Genomic DNA, 17,538 nt, shown 5'->3' on the forward strand with positions numbered 1-17,538 from the left:
AGCCACACCTCTTTTGTTTAGGTATTATCAATGAAAGCTTTTGTGCTACAGAGGCAGAGTTGCGATAGAGACCTACTGGCTTTAGGCAGAGTCTAAAATACTTAGTGTCTCATCTTTTACAGAAAAAGTTTGATAACCCCTGATATAGATAACTGTACTCATTTTTTATTACTATATCTCAAATTACCACAAACTTAGTGGCTTAAAACAACACACACATTTATTACCTCATAGTTTCCATGGGTGAGTTGGCTGAGGACAGCTTAGTTGGGTCCTCTGCATAGGATCTTATAGGCTGCAGTAAAGGTGTTGGCCAGGGCTGGGTTCTCATCTGGAGGCTTGACTGCAGAAGGGTCCGTGTCCAGGTTTACTCAGGTTGCTGGCAGAATTCATTTTCTTGCAGCTATGGAGAATGAGAACTTTAGTTTTTTAGGGGTAATGGGCCAGAGTCTGCCCTCAGCTCCTAAAGCACAGCACCCTGCCACATGGTCCTTTGCTTATGCACTTCACAGCATAGCAGCTAGCTTATTTGAGGCCTGCAGGAGAGAGTGAGTCTGCTAGCAGGACAATCTTACATAACAAAACAAAATCACAGGAATGACATCCCATCTCCTTTGCCACATACTGTTGGCTAGAAGCAAGTCACAGGTCATGCCTACACTCAAAGGCATACAAAGGCATGAACACCAAGAGGCAGGCATCACAGGGGACTCCTTAGAGTCCGGGTGCCACAATAACTATTATTAATATATTGGTATTTAAGTTTATAGATGTTTTTTTCCTATATGTATATAATTGAATGTCAGGGTTTTTTGGTTTTTTTTTAAGTTTATGTATGTATTTTGAGAGAGCGAGTGAGTGGGGAAGGGCAGAGAGAGGGAGAGACAGAATTCCAAGCAGGCTTTGTGCTGTCAATGCAGAGCCTGACTTGGGGCTTGAACCCAGGAACCATGATGTGAGATCATGACCTGAGCCGAGATCAAGAGTCGGACGCCTAACTGACTGAGCCGCCCAGGCACCCTGAATATCTGTTTTGAAGCAAAAACCAAACCATGCTCATAGTTTGTTTTGCAACTGGCTTGTATAACAGTATCATGAACAATATAACAATAGCATTTTTTCAGGTCAATAAATGTAGATCCATATCATCTAATGACTGTATCGTATCCCATTATATGAATATGATAATCAGTTCCCTCTTGTAAAATATTGAGTTTGCTTGTAATTTAAGCCACCTTTTACCAGGCTGCCACAGAAGAGTACATGAGTACTCTTGCCCACACTACTCCAGTACTGGATGTGATCTGTTGCTGTCAGTGGGTTTTGACTAAAATGTACACATGAAACTGAATACTCTCCCTTTTTCTCCTCTCTCTTCCTACATATCTGTTTTAGATAAGAAGGCTGACTGCACTATCACGATGGCTGACTCCGACTTACTGGCTTTAATGACTGGTAAAATGAATCCTCAGTCGGTAAGTATGATGGGGCTTATTTCTTCCTAGTAGATGGGTCTTTTAGCCCATTCCATTTCATCTCCCGCCTCAGCCTCATACCATAAAGTGCAAAGTGGTCAAACCCACAAAACTCAGTGTTCCCTAAAATGTTCACTTAACAAATGACAAACATTTGTGGAGCAGGCTATGTGCCAGGCACTGTCTTGTGTGCTGGAAATACCCAGATGAATAAGAAAGAGTTCCCATGCACAGGGCATCCACAATTTGGTATGAGACAGACCTGCAAAAGAGTTAAGTATATCCAAGTATCCATGGTGCCATGGCCAGCTTGTGGACAGGGGAACTTGGGGGGATGGCGCAGCCATGTCTTCCTGGACCAGCACAGAAAGCCTCACAGCAGAGGAAGCGACACTTGAACTGAATCTTAAGAGTGACCAAAAGTCAACCGTGCATAGATGGAGAGTAGGAGCAATCCAGGGGGAAGGAGCAATGTGAACAAAGGCGTGACCTCGTACATTCCACATCTTTCTTTGCCCCATGCTCTTTTGGTCTGAACTACCTTCCCTGACAAACGCCTTTCCTTTCAAAATTAGCCCAGATGTTATCCCCTAAGACCTCCTTACAAGTTGTTGGGGAACCATAGCCAGTCGCTCTTCCTGGCCATCTATTGGAAGCAAGCTTAGCACTTGTCACATTATATTAGTCATGATGTGCCTATTTCTTCTCCATTAGATTGTGAGTGTCTCAAAGGAACAAACCATGCCTTATTCATCTTCATGTCTCCAGAACTTAGCATGATGCCTGACATTTTTAGGTTATCACTAAACAATTGCTGGATTAAACTGTATTTGTCTAAAATGTATTTATGCCTTGTGTAGATTTTCCTGGTTCCCAAATCATCAAGGGTCTTTTTATACTCTTTAGTCACACAGTGTTGAACAGACTTGATACACTAAGCTTTCATTAGACAGAGATAACAAAAAGAAACTGATGCTTCTTTCCATTGTATATGTTTTTTTTGTTGTTGCCTCAGCCAGCTTTGTTTCAGGTCTTATTCCTGCAGCCCCCTGGTAATTCAAAAGATTGGATAAAACAACTGAGTCTGACTCACACTAGAATTCCTTTTTAAAATGTTTTCTCTAAGCAACTAAGCCTGTTTCAGTTGATGCTTTGACAAGCGAGAGACTCGCATCTGTGACGTTTCAGCTGATTACACACCATTGGTACTGACATCTCCTCCCATGGAGCCTGCTCCAGAAATCTGGACAAAATAGAGACCACCGGTATAGGAGCTGGCTGTCCTTGTCCTTCCCACCCACTGCTCCTCGTTCCACTGTGCACTCCGTGCACCTCCTCGGCAGGGTGATCAGACGTCACATGTCAGCTGCCTCCATTCTCAGTTTATCTGTTTACCATCCATTCAGGAAGCAAAGTATCCTTCAGCCTTTTTTTTTTTTTTTTTTAATTTTTGAACACCTGTTAGCACTCAAAGGAATTAAAGATTAAAATGGCAGGTATTTCTATTAATATGCTAATGGCCTTCTGTTATGCTTAGAGGATTTGATTGGAAACCATTAAATGCACTGGAAATTATAATTTCAGTGTTTGGCTACAGTTGAAACAAAGCAGTGTGCTCTCCAGTGTAAAGCACACATGAAGAACACCTAGGGGCCAGATTAAAGCGATCCATATGCTTGGACTCCCTAAAGGGTGAAAATTCGTGTTTTCTCTGTAATACTCAGTAAATAAAAAGTCATTTTCTCTTTTAATTTAAAAAAAGGAAAGATGGTGAGTTTCTCTGTTAGGTACTACCGGTCCATATTTTTAAGGACATATGTTAAATATATTGTGTTCTGAGACACTTGACCTTTAAGTCATCAGACAGAAGGCTGTGTGCCATATAGAAAGGAAATATTTAGTTTGTCCAGACAGAGGAGGGGAGAAAAAAAAAAAGGAATTAGTCACCCTTACCAGAAGGTGTAGAAAAAGCAGAGCTCTGTGCATTCTCCTGGATAAGGCAGACGAGCTCCTAACTTCTTAATGTACTTACTTAGAAAGCTAAGACTACCAGGAACTTTTTTCATCTAATCTAGCCTTTCCTTATTTTGACAGTTTTGTTAAAAGAGATCATAGCAGGAAAATCATGCTATGTTCCCAATTTTGCTATTATTTCTCTTAAGTTTTCCTGGGATTTTATTACATGATAAATTTAGCAAACATCAAGTGATCTAATCCCAGGCAGTTGTTAAATGGAACAAATTGTGGCTCTGCACTTCCGGGTTGGTTTGATTCTTCTTCTTGAGCCAAAGACTAACACCAGCACCTCCGTCTCAGCAGGCTGCCTGGCCTCCCTCTGTAGGGATAAATCCTTTATCATGTAGACCAAAAAAAATTGGTGACATTTCATCCACATTGTATCGAATCTCACAAGTATCTAAGTGATACTTAGTGTTACGCATGTGTTTTTTCTCCCAGCAAACTACTGAAAATTTTAGTTCATATTCTTTTTTTTTTTTTTTTTAAGATTTTAGTTTAAAATAATCTCTATACCCAGTGTGGGGCTTGAATTTATAACCCAGAGATGAAGAGTCACATACTCTACCAACTGAGCCAGCCAGGCACCCTCATTTCATATTCTTGATCCATGTGTAATATTTTAAAACAAAATCCATCTAGTATGAATCCACTTTGCTTACTATTTGGAAAAGGTACCTTCTGTGAGGAAGGCAGATAAAGGTAGATTCAATTTCTAAGAGAAGACATTTGGGAAAGATGGGCCATGTGACTGCTGTTTGTAGAGCATGCCTTTTACAGAGCCTTCCTTTTGAGGAATCTAGATTTTTTTTTTTAAGTTCATTTTTATTTATTTTGAGAGATAGAGAGCTAGTGGGAGGGGGCAGAGAGAGAGAGGGAGACAGAATCCCAAGCAGGCTCAACCTGTCAGTGCAGAGCCCTCTGTGGGGCTCAAACCTGTGAACCACGAGATCATGACCTAAGCCAAAATCAAGAGTCGGAGGCTTAACTGAATGAGCCCTCCAAGTGCCTCAAGGAATCTAGTTCTAAATCTATTCCGGAAAGCCAAGTTTCATATTTTGAATAAAGTTTAAGAGACCTGGACAAATAAATGATCTCAGGGCTGGATCGTCTAGAAATATCAGCAATCTCAAAACAAAAAACACCAAGTAATAAATTTTCTTTCTTTTTACTCACAGGCATTCTTTCAAGGCAAATTGAAAATCACGGGCAACATGGGTCTGGCTATGAAGTTACAAAATCTTCAGCTTCAGCCAGGCAAAGCTAAGCTGTGAAGAAGTCCCTTTGCCTATCTTTGAAAATTAAGATGAGATATATAGATACGTATCCATATATTTCATTGTCAGAACTTAGATGGAAACCACACACTGGCAAATAATGTGTTTTTAAATGGGCGTGACCAATCCTGTTTTTCCTGAACTCTGGGTGAATAGAGCCTGCTGGTGTACTGCTGCTTTTGCTGAATTGCATACAACTGTGCATTACAAAGTTAATATGGTAATTATGGTTTGGGGTAAAATTGAGTTTCAGAATAAAATTAGGAACAGCGAGATCTAAAAACTATGTAAACAAAAGCTCTCATTTTGCTTATAAAGTATATTTCAAGAGCATTCTGCTGAAAATTGACTTTAAGTTTTCCTTGGGAGAACTAGGGAAGAAACCGAATACCAGTAGCTGGTAATTAGTGTTGTGCAGTTAATGTCCTTAACCTATTTTGCATTAATAGTTTTTAATTCTATACTGGGATATTTTAAAAAACTTGAATTTTGCATTTCATGCTATCAAAATGGTAGTTTCTTCCCAAATCAAAATAAATCTGATCAGAGCTGGGGGCAAAAAATCTATAGGTGAACACAGGCCTATTTTTAAAATAAAAATATTTTTAAGATGAGTTTCCTTCTTGAAACATCAGTGTATTAATCATAAAATGCTGTTGTTAAAAATAATTGAACAAATAAAGTTAGCTTTGAGATGCACAGTTTTCAAAGTATAATCTCATTTAATTAAATTTGTAAAGCTCTCAGTCCTTTGTTATAATTTTCCTTTTTCATATAAGTTTGGTTTAACTAATTAGCCACATTTAATTTATCTTTCTTCCTGATTTTTCTAATGCTAATGTTATTTCTTATAACTCAGTAAGATACAGGGTAAAATACTTTTGGAAGAATGTTTGATAGAAAATTAAAATAACTCTTCCTGATCTCCTTTGTTTTTATTGTGTATGTTCTTTTTGTTCAGCGTAAGTCTTATTGATAGAGAGTAAGAGAAACATTGGGGGATTGACAGTCTGGTTATCTAGGTGTGCTCTGCTCGTTACTTTGATGTGATCACTAGGTCTTGATAGAGGAGGCAGTGTGTTGTAGTGGGAAGAGCACTGGACTAGGAGCCAGGAGTCTTGTTTCTCCTAGGCAAATAAATAGCAGCCTGCTGGGCCTGTTAGAAAACTTTTCAAAGAGGGGATTAAGTAGGGGGTCTCTAAGGTCCTTTCTGCTCTGATAATCCTGGCCACAGAGCCCAGCAGAAGTGTTCTAGGGGTTGTATACAGGCCCCACCTTTCTTTTGTTAACATGTCTCTTCACCAAAAGGTGGCCAAAGGTAAAAAGCCAGGTTTATTGGCTAGATGTTTGGGTCCTGTGCTAATCAAATCAGGATTATGGGTCAGATCCCCTTTGACCATTCAGCTTTGCATGCATGTGCTGTGACCAACAGAAAAGCATCTGGTGATGGGGGAAAGACAGTATATTAAACCAACATAAATTGGTCTCAAGTTCCATAAAATGAATTCAGAACAGAATTCAGACCTACTTCCTAATCATAGTAGCTTCTTACCCTGAGAAGAAAAAGACTTCCAAGAAAAAAAGTTCCAACAGAATACCTGTTGTTTATCTGTAGTTTGGATTTGCTTTATCATTCTGCTGTTACTTGTGCCAGATAACAAAAGATGCCTGAAATAGGCTTTAGGATGAACCTTAAAACAAACAAACAAACACCAAAAAACAAATAACACCAAACACAAAAGAAAACTAGCTCTTGGAGCAGAAATATTTTCATATGTATGCAATTTATATGTATAATAGATAATGATGAAATATTATTAGTAGCAGTTTAATTTCTAGGGAAGGAAGCATTGTGGTTTGGAGGAAAGGTTAACAGGTCTGGGTTAAAACTGCTGCTGTTAGTGGTTTTGCTATTTGAGCAGGTTGAGTCTCAAGTTGCCTGATCTATAAAGTGAAGATACTAATATTTGCCTCCTAGGATTATTGAGAATCTAGAGAGAGAACATATGTAAAGCACCTAAATTAGTGTTAGGTACATCAGTCACTTAGTAAATGTGAGTTCGCTTACTGTTCCCACAACTACTGCCTCCTCTTGCCTCTGTGATAGGTGATATGAAGTCTCTATTATTTTCTTATGTCCCACTTTTGGAATCTTTTTTTGTTTGTTCATTAACAAATATTTATTGAGTGTCTACCAAACATAGGGTAATATATTGAAGGTGCAATGCTGGGCACTGGAGGTAGTGGTGAGCTTTTCCCATCATGGTGCTTACAGTCTAGAGGGAGAGACAGTTTACCAAAGAGATGGATGACTGCTATAGACAGTGATGTGCCATGCAGGAAATGGTCAGGGTGCTGTGATGAAGAATCACAGTGAGGGGCCTTCATTGAGACTGGTTACAGGAGACATCTCTGAGCAGGTGATATTTAAACTGAGATATAAAGGTGCAAAGAACAGTGCATGGAAGGGTGGGAAGGGGGCCAATGTGAGTGGAATATAGTGAGCTGGAAGGATAGGTCCAAGATGAGGTTGGACAGGTAGATACATAGGAACCAATTGTATTGGAATTTGTTCATTATGGTAAGGCACTTAGAATCTTTTGAAGATGTGGCTTTCCATCCATTTATTTCTCACTCCTGCTGCCTATCCACTTTGCCATTATACCCTAAGTCTAGGACCCAGGTGAATGCAGCAGCTGTTATCTGGAGCATTGTGATCGTCAAGGCAGAGGAAGAGAAAAAGGCAAAATACACTTTGGCTCTTAAAGTTTCCACCCCAAAGTGATACATATCACTTTTGCTCCCATTTATTTGTCCAAAGAAAGTCACATGCTCCACCTAATTTCAGAATCTTACCAGGTACCTGGAGAGAATGGAGTTAGAATATTTATGAAAGACAGAATGGCCGTATGCAAGGGAATGAAAGAACTTAAACTGTCACTGTAGTTGTTATGTGGAGAATGTACCCCTTTACTGGGGGGAGAGGGCCAAAGAGTGGGTATCCAGATGCAAGAAGATGGTGTCCTGGCCTAGGGTGTTGGTGGCAGATGTGGATGTGGATGTGGAAAAGTAGGTGGAGGGAGAGCTGACAGAATTTGATGACTGGACGTAGGGGCAAGAATGACTTCCAGGTGAATGGTGGGTCATGACTGGTATGACCAGGAGACAAAGGGATTTTAGGGACAGTCACTGAAATAATAAGCTCCACTTTTGAACTTACTAACTTTGAGATGCCTGAGAGATTTGCAAGTGAAGATATCAGAGAGGCAGTTGGATTTACCAAACTGGAGCTTAGAGATGAGGTCAGCTTAGAGATATACATTTGGAGGTCATGGGCATCTGGGTGGTATTTAAAGCTATAGGAATGGCTGATATCACCTGGGGAGGAAAGGAGGGCATGGAGTAAGCCTTGAGGAACTTCAGCTTTAGAGTTCAGGTGGAGGAGGAGGCTCTATCTGGCAAAGGGGATGAAGAAGAGGGGCTTAGAGGTTAAGAGAAGTTTCTCTAGAAAAGAGTATATGTAGTCAAAGGGTGGGAATGGTCATCTATGCTTTGCTCTGTAAGGTCAAGTAAGATGATGTCTGAAAGTGTGTTTTGGATTAAATTTGGCAACATGGAAGTCACTGGTGATCACTTACAACATTAGTTTCAGTGGAGTAGTAGGGCTAAAAGCTAGATTGGAATTGGTTTCATAAAGAGCTATGAATAATAACAGAAAAGTTCCATTTGGTAGTGATATGCTCAGTTTCCAAGTGATTAATACAGAGCAAGCACATTAGCTAATACTTTTAGCTCTAAGTTAGGTCATCTTGCATAGCACACATTTTGCAACAACAACATCTTGCTGTTCTCTGTGCCCACCCTCACCATTTTCTCCCTGCCTCCACCCCAATCCACTTGGCAAATTCCTTTTCATGCCTTAGCTTTCAGGAAGCTGTTTGCCCCAAGTTGAGTTAATCATTCCTTTGTAGTAATTTGTTTGTTTCCCTGAACAGAGACTGCATCTCATGCATCCATTTTGATCCCCCCAGCACAGAGTCTTGGCTTGCTGTCATTAAGTAAATGAATGAGATAAGTTGAATAACAATTTGAAAACAATTCACAGGGGGTTTCTGAGTATAGGAAGCTTGTCACAGAAATGCATTCTCTATTACAGTGACCTTCTGTTGCCCTGATGATGAAAGAGAACATTAAAAATTCTCCTTTAGCCTGACTTAACCTGCTCTTTTTTGAGAATATTTGCAGCTTCTTAGAATAGTCTTTCAATTTAAGATTGAAGCAGCTCGAGTAATAAGAAAAGTCAGTTTGTGGTTTTATTACATGTTTTTAAAAACAAATTGGCCTAGTAGGTTCTGTGTGCATGAAAATCATTAACCCTGTTGCTGTATTTATCCAGATGAATTCAGACTCTCAGATTTCTACAATCCTTGTTGAATATGTAGAACAACAACAATGGAGAGCACAATTAGGAAGCTGAATGTGGAGGTCGGGGTAGTGTGGAGGAGTCACTGAAGTGTGATCATAAGAACTTGGATCAGGTCCTGTCTGCCTCTGGGAAGCTAAGTTAGGGTAAGGCACTTAAATCTCACCAGTCTTTGGTGTCTTCCTCTGCAAAAGGGGGGCACTGTTAATTCTTTTTTAATAGTCTCAATGGACTGTAAACATCTTGAGGGTAGAAACTCTCGGTTATTCATCTCTGTGTCTCTTGTATTAATACAGTGTCTACCGGAGTAAGCATCAATAAAGTTTCTCAAGTATTAGGCAATGATCATTAAAGTTCTTTTTAATATTTATTTATTTATTTTTGAGAGAGAGAGAGAGAGAGAGAGAGAGAGAGAGAGAGAGAGAGAGCATGAGCAGGGAAGAGGCAGAGAGGGAGACACAGAATCTGAAACAGGCTCCAGGCTCTGAGCTGTCAACACAGAGCCTGATGTGGGGCTCGAATTCACAAACTATGAGATTATGACCTGAGCTGAAGTCAGATGCTTAAGCAACTGAGCCACCCAGGCGCCCCATTAAAGTTCTTTTTAAGTTGTAAAATTCTTTCTAAAGGTTCAATCACATATAAATATAAACCCCTTCTGTTTTCCCTATATATGTCACCTTAGAAGAAAGAAGTAATGAAATTAAATCCTGTAATTAATACCTTTATCTTCTGAAACTTTAGAAAATAATACCTTAGAGCAGCCTGGTATAGGAAACTATGGGCCCATCAGATGTGGGTTTCGGTCCTAGCTCTGACACTTAAACAACTTTGGGACCTTGAGCTAATAATAAGTAAGGACTCTGAACTTGCTTCTCCTTTTGGAAAAGGAATAATAATGTCCACCTTGCTGGCTGTAAGGATTAGCAATTATAGCTGTAAAATGTCAAGCCACATAGTAGGTACTCAATAGATGGTGCCTAATGTTATATGAGACATTTTTTAACAGGAAGGAATTTATTCATTGGAACATTTTATGACAGTTTTTTTGAGTTCAGATATTATGCTAGCCTCAGGATTGGGGACAGTTTCCTTATTTTTTTGGACTGTCCACATCCTTACATTTTCTTCTTCAAGAATCACTAAAATTTAATAATCTCTATAACTTAGTGAATGGATATAGAATATTTAGTTTGACTTTCAGAAGGTCTGCATTTTCAGCCAAAGATTACAGTTCTAGCTACCCCATGGCATAGTTGCTTTCTGAACACAAAGAATTTGTTGGATGTTGTTGACCAGAAAAAAATGGTAATCATCCAGATTGTAAATTACTGGGTAAATTACTCTGTGGGACTGGTTTTGTTTAGAGACCATACTGATGTGAATTAGGAATTGGGGGTATAGTACTACACTTGATCTTAGCCAAAAGGCCGAGAAGTGATTAGAATTGGGGGTATAGTACTAAACAGCTAATAAGAGCCCTGAAAGAATTACGTGCTATCAGGAACCACAGCCACGTCTAGCCAAATTTTAAGAGTTTTTCTCAATAGAGAGTTACAAAATCTACTGGAAGGGTCCAGTATTAATATCTATCTGGAGACTACTGCAAACAAACAGCTCTTTAGTTCTTGGTAAGAACAGAGAATATTGGGCCAGATTTCTGGCTCTTAAAAATGTGTCTGATTCTATTTGGCAGGGAGTTTAATCTGGTATGGAATTTTAGCCAGACTTCTTGGAGAAATATTTTTTTAATGTATCATATCCAAAATGTATTGCAAAACGTGATTCCACTTAATCTTTTCTATTAATACTCATTTAAATATTAGCTAAATATTCACAGTGCTGTTTTCAGCAGCATGTAGTGTTTGACCTTTTAGTTACTGAATTTGTGGCCATAAACTGTTATGTAAAATTGGGGGAAATTCATTGTTATCTGCTACTTATTTAAATTGCAGGCAGAGAAGCAGTAGGTGCTACAGTTTTCTAATTAACTACCAAACAGTGGCACATTTCCTTTTTCTTTATAGATTATTGTGTAATTCACCTTTTAGAATACAGCACTTTTATCGTGTGTACAACACTCTGTTCAAGATCAGACACCTCGTTTGAACAGAAATATATGGAAAAGAAGTTCAGATGTGAAGATGCAACAGTATTAGGGAAAGATTGACCTAGGTGGGCAGAAAGAGCCTTCAGCTTGGCAAAGTGATACCCAAGGGCAGGGTGTGATGACAGTTCACAGATATTTGAGAGATGGAAACACCAACGAGAGGGAGGAATTATTTTGCTTAGTTATTAGAACTAATGGGTAGAACTATAAAAGGGGAATTTCAGACTAAAAACCAGTTGAACTTCTTGACAATAAAAACTGGTCAAGAGTGGACTAAAAGCTCCAACACAGAGACGTTCCTAAACCAGGCTGGCAAAACAGGGCATCTGTGAAAGGTGTACTTTAACAGTGGCTAGAAGAGCATTTGAGTGGGAGAAAATATTTCATTGGCAGCCACTCTTTTGAGGATTTCTCCTTTTGCCATTTATCAAAATCTTGTTTCTATGTGTCAGAAAGAAGATTTGATTTTTTTTAAATAATATATTTACTTGTTTATAACTTGACTTGTTCTGTGACTTACTAGCTATCTTTGGAAGAAACAGAAATGAGTATTCAAAGCTTTTCAGTTTTCATAGCGTGAAAGCTGCCTGAGAGGTTTCTGTTGTTGTTGTTTGTTTTAGTCTTTTCTTAAGTCCATTTTTACTTAGCTTAAGACAGTAGAGCCGTAAAGCCACAGAATGGCAGCTGCCATGGAGGAGACCACTCTCACTGAAGTTGGAACCTGAGTGTGAATTCTACCTAGAGTACTCATTAGCTGGTCACCTGAGCAAGTTACTTATCCTCCCTGAGTATTGGTTTCTTAAAATAAGGGGGCAATAATACCATCATGCTTGTTGAAGATTCAGTGAAGTGACATCTGGGAAAATGCTATAGTACCCTGTACAGGTTTTGGTTATTAATGTTTGTATTACTTTTCTATTGCTGCTATAACAAATTGCCATAAATGTAGCAGCTTACCTCCACATGAATATATTATCTCACAGTTCTGTAACTCGGGAAGTCTGGGGGGGTGTGGCTGGTTTCCCTGCTCCAGGTCTCATGAGGCTGAAGTCAAGGTGTTGGCTGCCCTGGGCTCTTATCTGGAAGCTCTGGGGGAGAATCTGCTTCCATGACCACTCAGGATGTTGGCAGAATTCAGTTCCATGCTGCTGTGGAACTGCATATCCCCATATCCTTGCTGGCAGCCTAGGGTTCTCAGTTTTTTTAATTTTTTTTTTTTTTTTTTTTTTTTTTTTTTAGTGTTTGTTTATTTTTGAGACAGAGAGAGAGAGACTGAGCATGAGTGGGGGAGGGGCAGAGATAGAGGGAGACACAGAATCAGAAGCAGGCTTTAGGCTCTGAGCTGTCAGCACAGAGCCCAATGCGGGCCTCAAACTCACAAACCATGAGGTCATGACCTGAGCTGAAGTTGGACACTCAACCGACTGAGCCACCCTAGGGTTCTCAGTTTTTAGAGGCTGCCTACATTTCCTCTATCTTTAAAGCTGGTTGAGTCTTCATGTTTCACATGTCTCCGATCTCCCCTTCTGCTGTATCTCTCCTACCTCCAGCCAGAGAATGTTCTATGTTTTCAAAAACTCATGTGATTAGGTTAGGCCCACTGGATAATCCAAGATAATCTCCCTATTTCAAAATCCATAACCTGAATTACATTTGCAAAGTCCCTTTTGCTTCATAGTGTAACATTCACAGGCTCTAGGGATTAGGGTATGAGTATTTTGGGGGGTTCACTCTGCCTACTACAGTAATGGTATTTGGGGCTGGAAAGGGACCTTACAGAAGATGAGATGAGGTTCTTGCCCTGGATGGTTTACAATCCAGTGGGGGAAAGAGATGAAAAACATACAGCAAAAAAAGTCCAATAATAAAAAGGGTTTGTATGGGATGTTCCAGGAGCCCAGAAGACCTTTTCTGTATCTGACTTGGCCTGTAGTTCTTCCGTAATACCCTGCTTGTTCTTTGATGCTCTGTCTTTTATCAAAAGCCTTCAGATGGAAGGATTATGTGTCCATATACACAAAATAACACGATGTGATTTGATTTCTAAATGTCCAGAAAATGAAGCTGCTGCCATATCTCCATATTTGGGACTCTGCTACTTAATAAGGAAAGGTCTTGAGCCCTCAGCTCAAAGTAAGAGGAATTTTCTTCATCTCTGATGATGAAGAATTGACAACACCTTATCTTCCCTTATCTTGTTCCTTATCTCCCCTTTTTCCTAACCCCCCATGAGAACCCTCGTCTTTCACTCCTAGCTCTCTCTGGTCACATGTATGTCTTTACTCCCCTCTTTTGAGTTTTCTTGTTTCTTATTGTTTTGAATTAGAAGGCACTTAGCCTGGATAATGCAGAGATTTCTGTTTAATTCTTGCCGCTTGACATTTCTATTTTAATCATGTTTTATAGATGTTTGGTGACAGTTTTGTAACAATAACAGCTGCCATTTATTGAGCACTTACCATGTGCTGGGTGCCGTGCAGAGTTCTGTACTTCCATTTTTTCATTTGCTTCTATTTTCTCATTTAATTTAGACAATCTGTGAGGGTGTAGGTACTATTTTTATCTCCAGTTGAACCCAGCTGGGGTTTGAATCCAAATCTAAGTCCAAAGCTTGTACTTGACAGCATGCACTACAGTAACATTAAACAGGAGCAGAAAATGAGGCTTGAAGGAGCCAAAGCAACACAAGTGGATTCGGAGTCCTCAACTCTTTATAGCTATTCTGAAAGTTAGAGAATTTCTTTCTTTCTTTCTTTTTTTAATTTTTAAAAAAATGTTTATTTTGAGAGTGACAGAGAGACAGAGTGTAAGTGGGAGAGGGGCAGAGAGAGAGGGAGACACAGAATCCAAAGTAGGCCCCAGGCTCCAAAATGTCAGCACAGAGCCTGATGCGGGTCTCAAACCCACGAACTGTGAGATCATGACCTGAGCCAAAGTCGAACCCTTAACCTACTGAGCCACAGGTGCCCATAGAAGATTTCTTTCTAGAGCACCAGGGTCACCTCCATTTTCCACCAGAGATATTCAAAGTGATTGCTAAAAATTCTATTTCAGACAGGTGATGTTAGTGTGTGTCTACAGCTCCAGAGAGCTACAGAGTATGTGTGAGCACTGGTTTGGCGTTCCATAGAAGAGCCTGTTTCTCTGGGCAGTAGGGAAGATGTCGTGTGCCCTGTGGCTGGCCCCAGCAGTTACCGGTAACAGAAAATACCTTCCCCAGAAGGTTGGGATGATTAAGATATTTAAGGATTTAACACAGTGCCTGGCACTTAGTAGGTACTCGGTATGTGCTGGTTCTCATTGTTCTCCTAGAAGATTTTCTTTAGTTCCTGGGTATTCAAGCTAGTAGAATCTTATTCTTCTAGCTCCACTTGAATCTATGCTCAATGTTAAGAGATGCATCTCTGAGTTGGCCCCTGTCCAATCCTGTGAATCATAGCAGCTTTCAAGTTTGAGCTCAGAGAAAACTAAAATCTGAGGTCAAAGAAGGCAAAATATTTCCTTTTCCTCTTGTAAGTTTTTGAGTTATTGATGTAATGGAAACAGCTCTGGGTTCAAATGCAGGCTCTGCATTTGCTTTCTCAAGTTACTTGCCTGTTTACATCGTGGAAAGAACTCAGGCTGTGGGGAAGGGTGAAGCTGGCCATTTTACTCAGTTAAGCACTTCTCAACGGCCTTACCTGGGAATGGCACCAGTAGCAGCTCTTCTCCTGTAGGATTGTCAAGCTCAGAGTGTAATAATGTATGTGGTCCAATCAGGTTGCAGTAGTAGAAGCCTGTGAAAGATCCTTTACATGAGCCATTCATTCATTCGGGGCATTGGCAATTAGGTTGAGCAAGTGGTCCCAAGTTTGAGTTATTTATCCTTTTTCCCTGTCCGGTAGGAGGGCAGCCAGGTAACATAGTTGTGGATGCTCTGCCCACAGGCTAGAGCAGGTATGGGGAGAGCTTGTATAGGCAGTGGAGATGTCAAGTACCACCTAAACCTAGCCCCACCACATTCTACGGCCAAAGCCCCTGGCGCCAAACAGTGTTGCTTCAGCTGCTAGTAGTTAATGCTCCTTTACTTGGAAACGTTTTCAGCTCCTGGGAGCAATATGGTGCCGCCAGGGCTCACTCCTCACGCGCCTTGTCTCCCTGCGACTGGGGTCCGCATGCACCCTACTCTCAGCCCAATTTACCGTCCTTCAAGGCTCACCAGGGTCAACGTGGGTGTGGGGGCGCGGGAGCAGGGGAGGGCGGAGAACTTTTCCGGGAAGGGGCCCAGCAGGGTCTTGGCTGGCCGCCCTGTTAGCCACGGCCCAGGACCCCAGGGTGGGAGAGTGAACGGAAAGGTACTCGTGCCTGGAGCGGTTGCAAAATCCTCAGTCATGAGGAAGAAACTGGGCTCAGAGGCACTTGGGTGAAGGGGCCCTTTCCCCAGCCCTCCTTTCAGGTGCTGGGGCCTAAAGGGGGTCCAGTTCCACTGCGGAAGGCGGGAACTAGGAAGCGTTGCGGGCTAGACACCCCGCCTTCCCAGGCTCTGGGTGGAGGGGGGTGGCCTGGTACGGCGGCCCCGCCGCGGCGGAGAGGGGGAGAGGGGTCGCTGCGGGGGCTCTGCCTCCCGGGAAGTGGGGCCGGGCCAAGCCCACGAGCGGAGGGGGCAGGCCCTCTCCCCTTCCCCGCGCCTGTGGGGACCCTACGCCTGTGTCCGGAGGAGGCCGGCGTCCAGCAGATGCACGCGGTGTGGAGGGGGGAGCGGGGGAGAGGCGGGGAGGAGAAAACCCACAACAAAACTTGCGTCGCCGAGCTCACGGCTCGACTTGAATGGAAGGAGCCCGCGCCCGCGGAGCGCAGCGGCGAATCGGGACAGCGCGTACGGCCGGCAGGGCGCGGCGCGGCGCGGGGGCGCAGCAGGTACCCGGCGCGGGTGGGCCAAGGGGTCCGGGCAGAGCCTGGGCGGCGGACTCGGACTTCCCGCCTGGTCCGGATGGTCCCCGCAGCTCCCGCCGGGCGGGGCCGCGGCATCCAGTCCCCTAGGTGGGAGCCCTGCACCGGGTGCGCGGCCGAGAGTTCTACCTTGGGAGTGCGACCCCTCCGCGATCGCGACCTGGGCAGGGGCCTTGTCTCCTCTCTGGCCACAGGCTGGTCCCAGCCCTCGCGCCCCCCCCCCCTCCCCCGTTGCGCACATCTGGAAAGAATCTGAGGGCGGATGGGAGGGGAGTGGGGTGGAAGGACGCGGGCTGGTGACCGGGAATGTGGGGGCAGGTGGAACTGGGGAGGGGCGTAGACCCCTGTACTTAGAGCCCAGGCGCGCGTCTTACTATATCAGCTCACCCCAGTTAGTTCGCCCTTCGCCCTCGTCACAGGCAGAGAAACTGAGGCCTAGAGAGGGGCAGAGATATGTTTCCAGGAAGGGCGGACAGGTGAGGCGGAGCCCGCGCGACAGCCGCTCGGACCCGCTCGGGGCTTGGCTCCCCAGCCCAACGCCGCGCACTCGCCAAGCCAGAGCTCTCAGCTGGCACCTGGTGTCCGTCTGTCTACGCGGCTGCCTGCCCGCTGGGACAGCTGGACTGAGCGGGGGTCGGGGCGGGGGGGTGGTGTGGAGCGCGAGGAGAGAGGTCGGCGCCCTCCAGCGAAAGCGGCGGAAGTGCCAGGTTGTAGGTCTTGGAACCGCCAGGCTGGGGAGGGGGGTTAGAATACCTGATGCGCCGTCAGGTGGAAAAGGAGGTGGTGGCGGCCGCGAGCTCTTGGCATCAGCCTGGTCTGGGGGGTGGGAGTGGGCAACCGCCGCGACTTAGGGACAGAAGCAGACGCGGCAGGAGAATGAGAGCGGCGCTGACTGTCCCGGGTCCCCAAGGAATAGAGGGATGCGCGCCTGGCGCTCGGAGTGCATCATGGACCTGTTGAGGCCCCCGCAACCTGAGTAGCTGCTCTTGGACTTGGGCAGGCGGGGGAAGGTGAAGCAGTGGTTTAGCAGCTCCAAGAGGCACCACTGCTATGAACCAGGAGAGCCTTCGGGTGGTCATGTCCCCTTTTAAGGACGCAGTCTATTCTAGTCTAGAGTGCAAGTTAAGAAATGTTAGATTCAGGAAGACTTGGTGGCTCAGTCGTTTAAGCGTCTGGCTTCAGCTCAGGTCATGATCTCTGGGTTTGTGAGTTTAAGCCCCGCGTCCTGCTCTGTGCTGACAGCTCAGAGCCTGGAGCCTGCTTGGGATTCTGTCTCCCTCTCTCTCTCTGCCTGTCCTCCTTCTCTTT

The 17,538-nt window shown here is 43.3% G+C and overlaps 2 protein-coding genes and 1 long non-coding RNA gene across 5 annotated transcripts in view; 2 read left to right on the forward strand and 1 right to left on the reverse strand.

The window, feature by feature from the left end:
- SCP2 (sterol carrier protein 2) overlaps positions 1-5,691 on the forward strand; it is a 128,247-nt gene extending 122,556 nt beyond the window's left edge. The window contains exons 15-16 of the mRNA XM_086717022.1: positions 1,396-1,475; positions 4,670-5,691. Coding sequence (XP_086573148.1) covers positions 1,396-1,475; positions 4,670-4,765 — 176 coding nt within the window. The 3' untranslated portion in view covers positions 4,766-5,691. The remainder of the gene's footprint in view (positions 1-1,395; positions 1,476-4,669) is intronic.
- LOC147578018 (uncharacterized) lies at positions 199-17,191 on the reverse strand. Its single transcript, XR_015254703.1, has 3 exons — positions 16,984-17,191; positions 14,982-15,077; positions 199-403 (listed from the first exon to the last, which is right to left on the reverse strand). It is a non-coding gene; the product is annotated as an uncharacterized LOC147578018 (long non-coding RNA).
- Positions 15,641-17,538, forward strand: part of PODN (podocan) — a 32,622-nt gene continuing 30,724 nt past the window's right edge. Inside the window, exon 1 of one of the 3 annotated variants that reach the window (XM_086717011.1) lies at positions 15,641-16,197. In XM_086717011.1, the coding sequence (XP_086573137.1) occupies positions 16,108-16,197 (90 nt within the window). In that variant the 5' untranslated portion in view covers positions 15,641-16,107. The remainder of the gene's footprint in view (positions 16,198-17,538) is intronic. The other 2 variants (XM_086717010.1, XM_086717012.1) reach the window with 2 other exon arrangements.

Source organism: Puma concolor, chromosome C1 (assembly GCF_028749965.1).
Source record: "Puma concolor isolate L17-30 chromosome C1, mPumCon1.1.hap2, whole genome shotgun sequence".
NCBI lineage: Eukaryota > Metazoa > Chordata > Mammalia > Carnivora > Felidae > Puma > Puma concolor.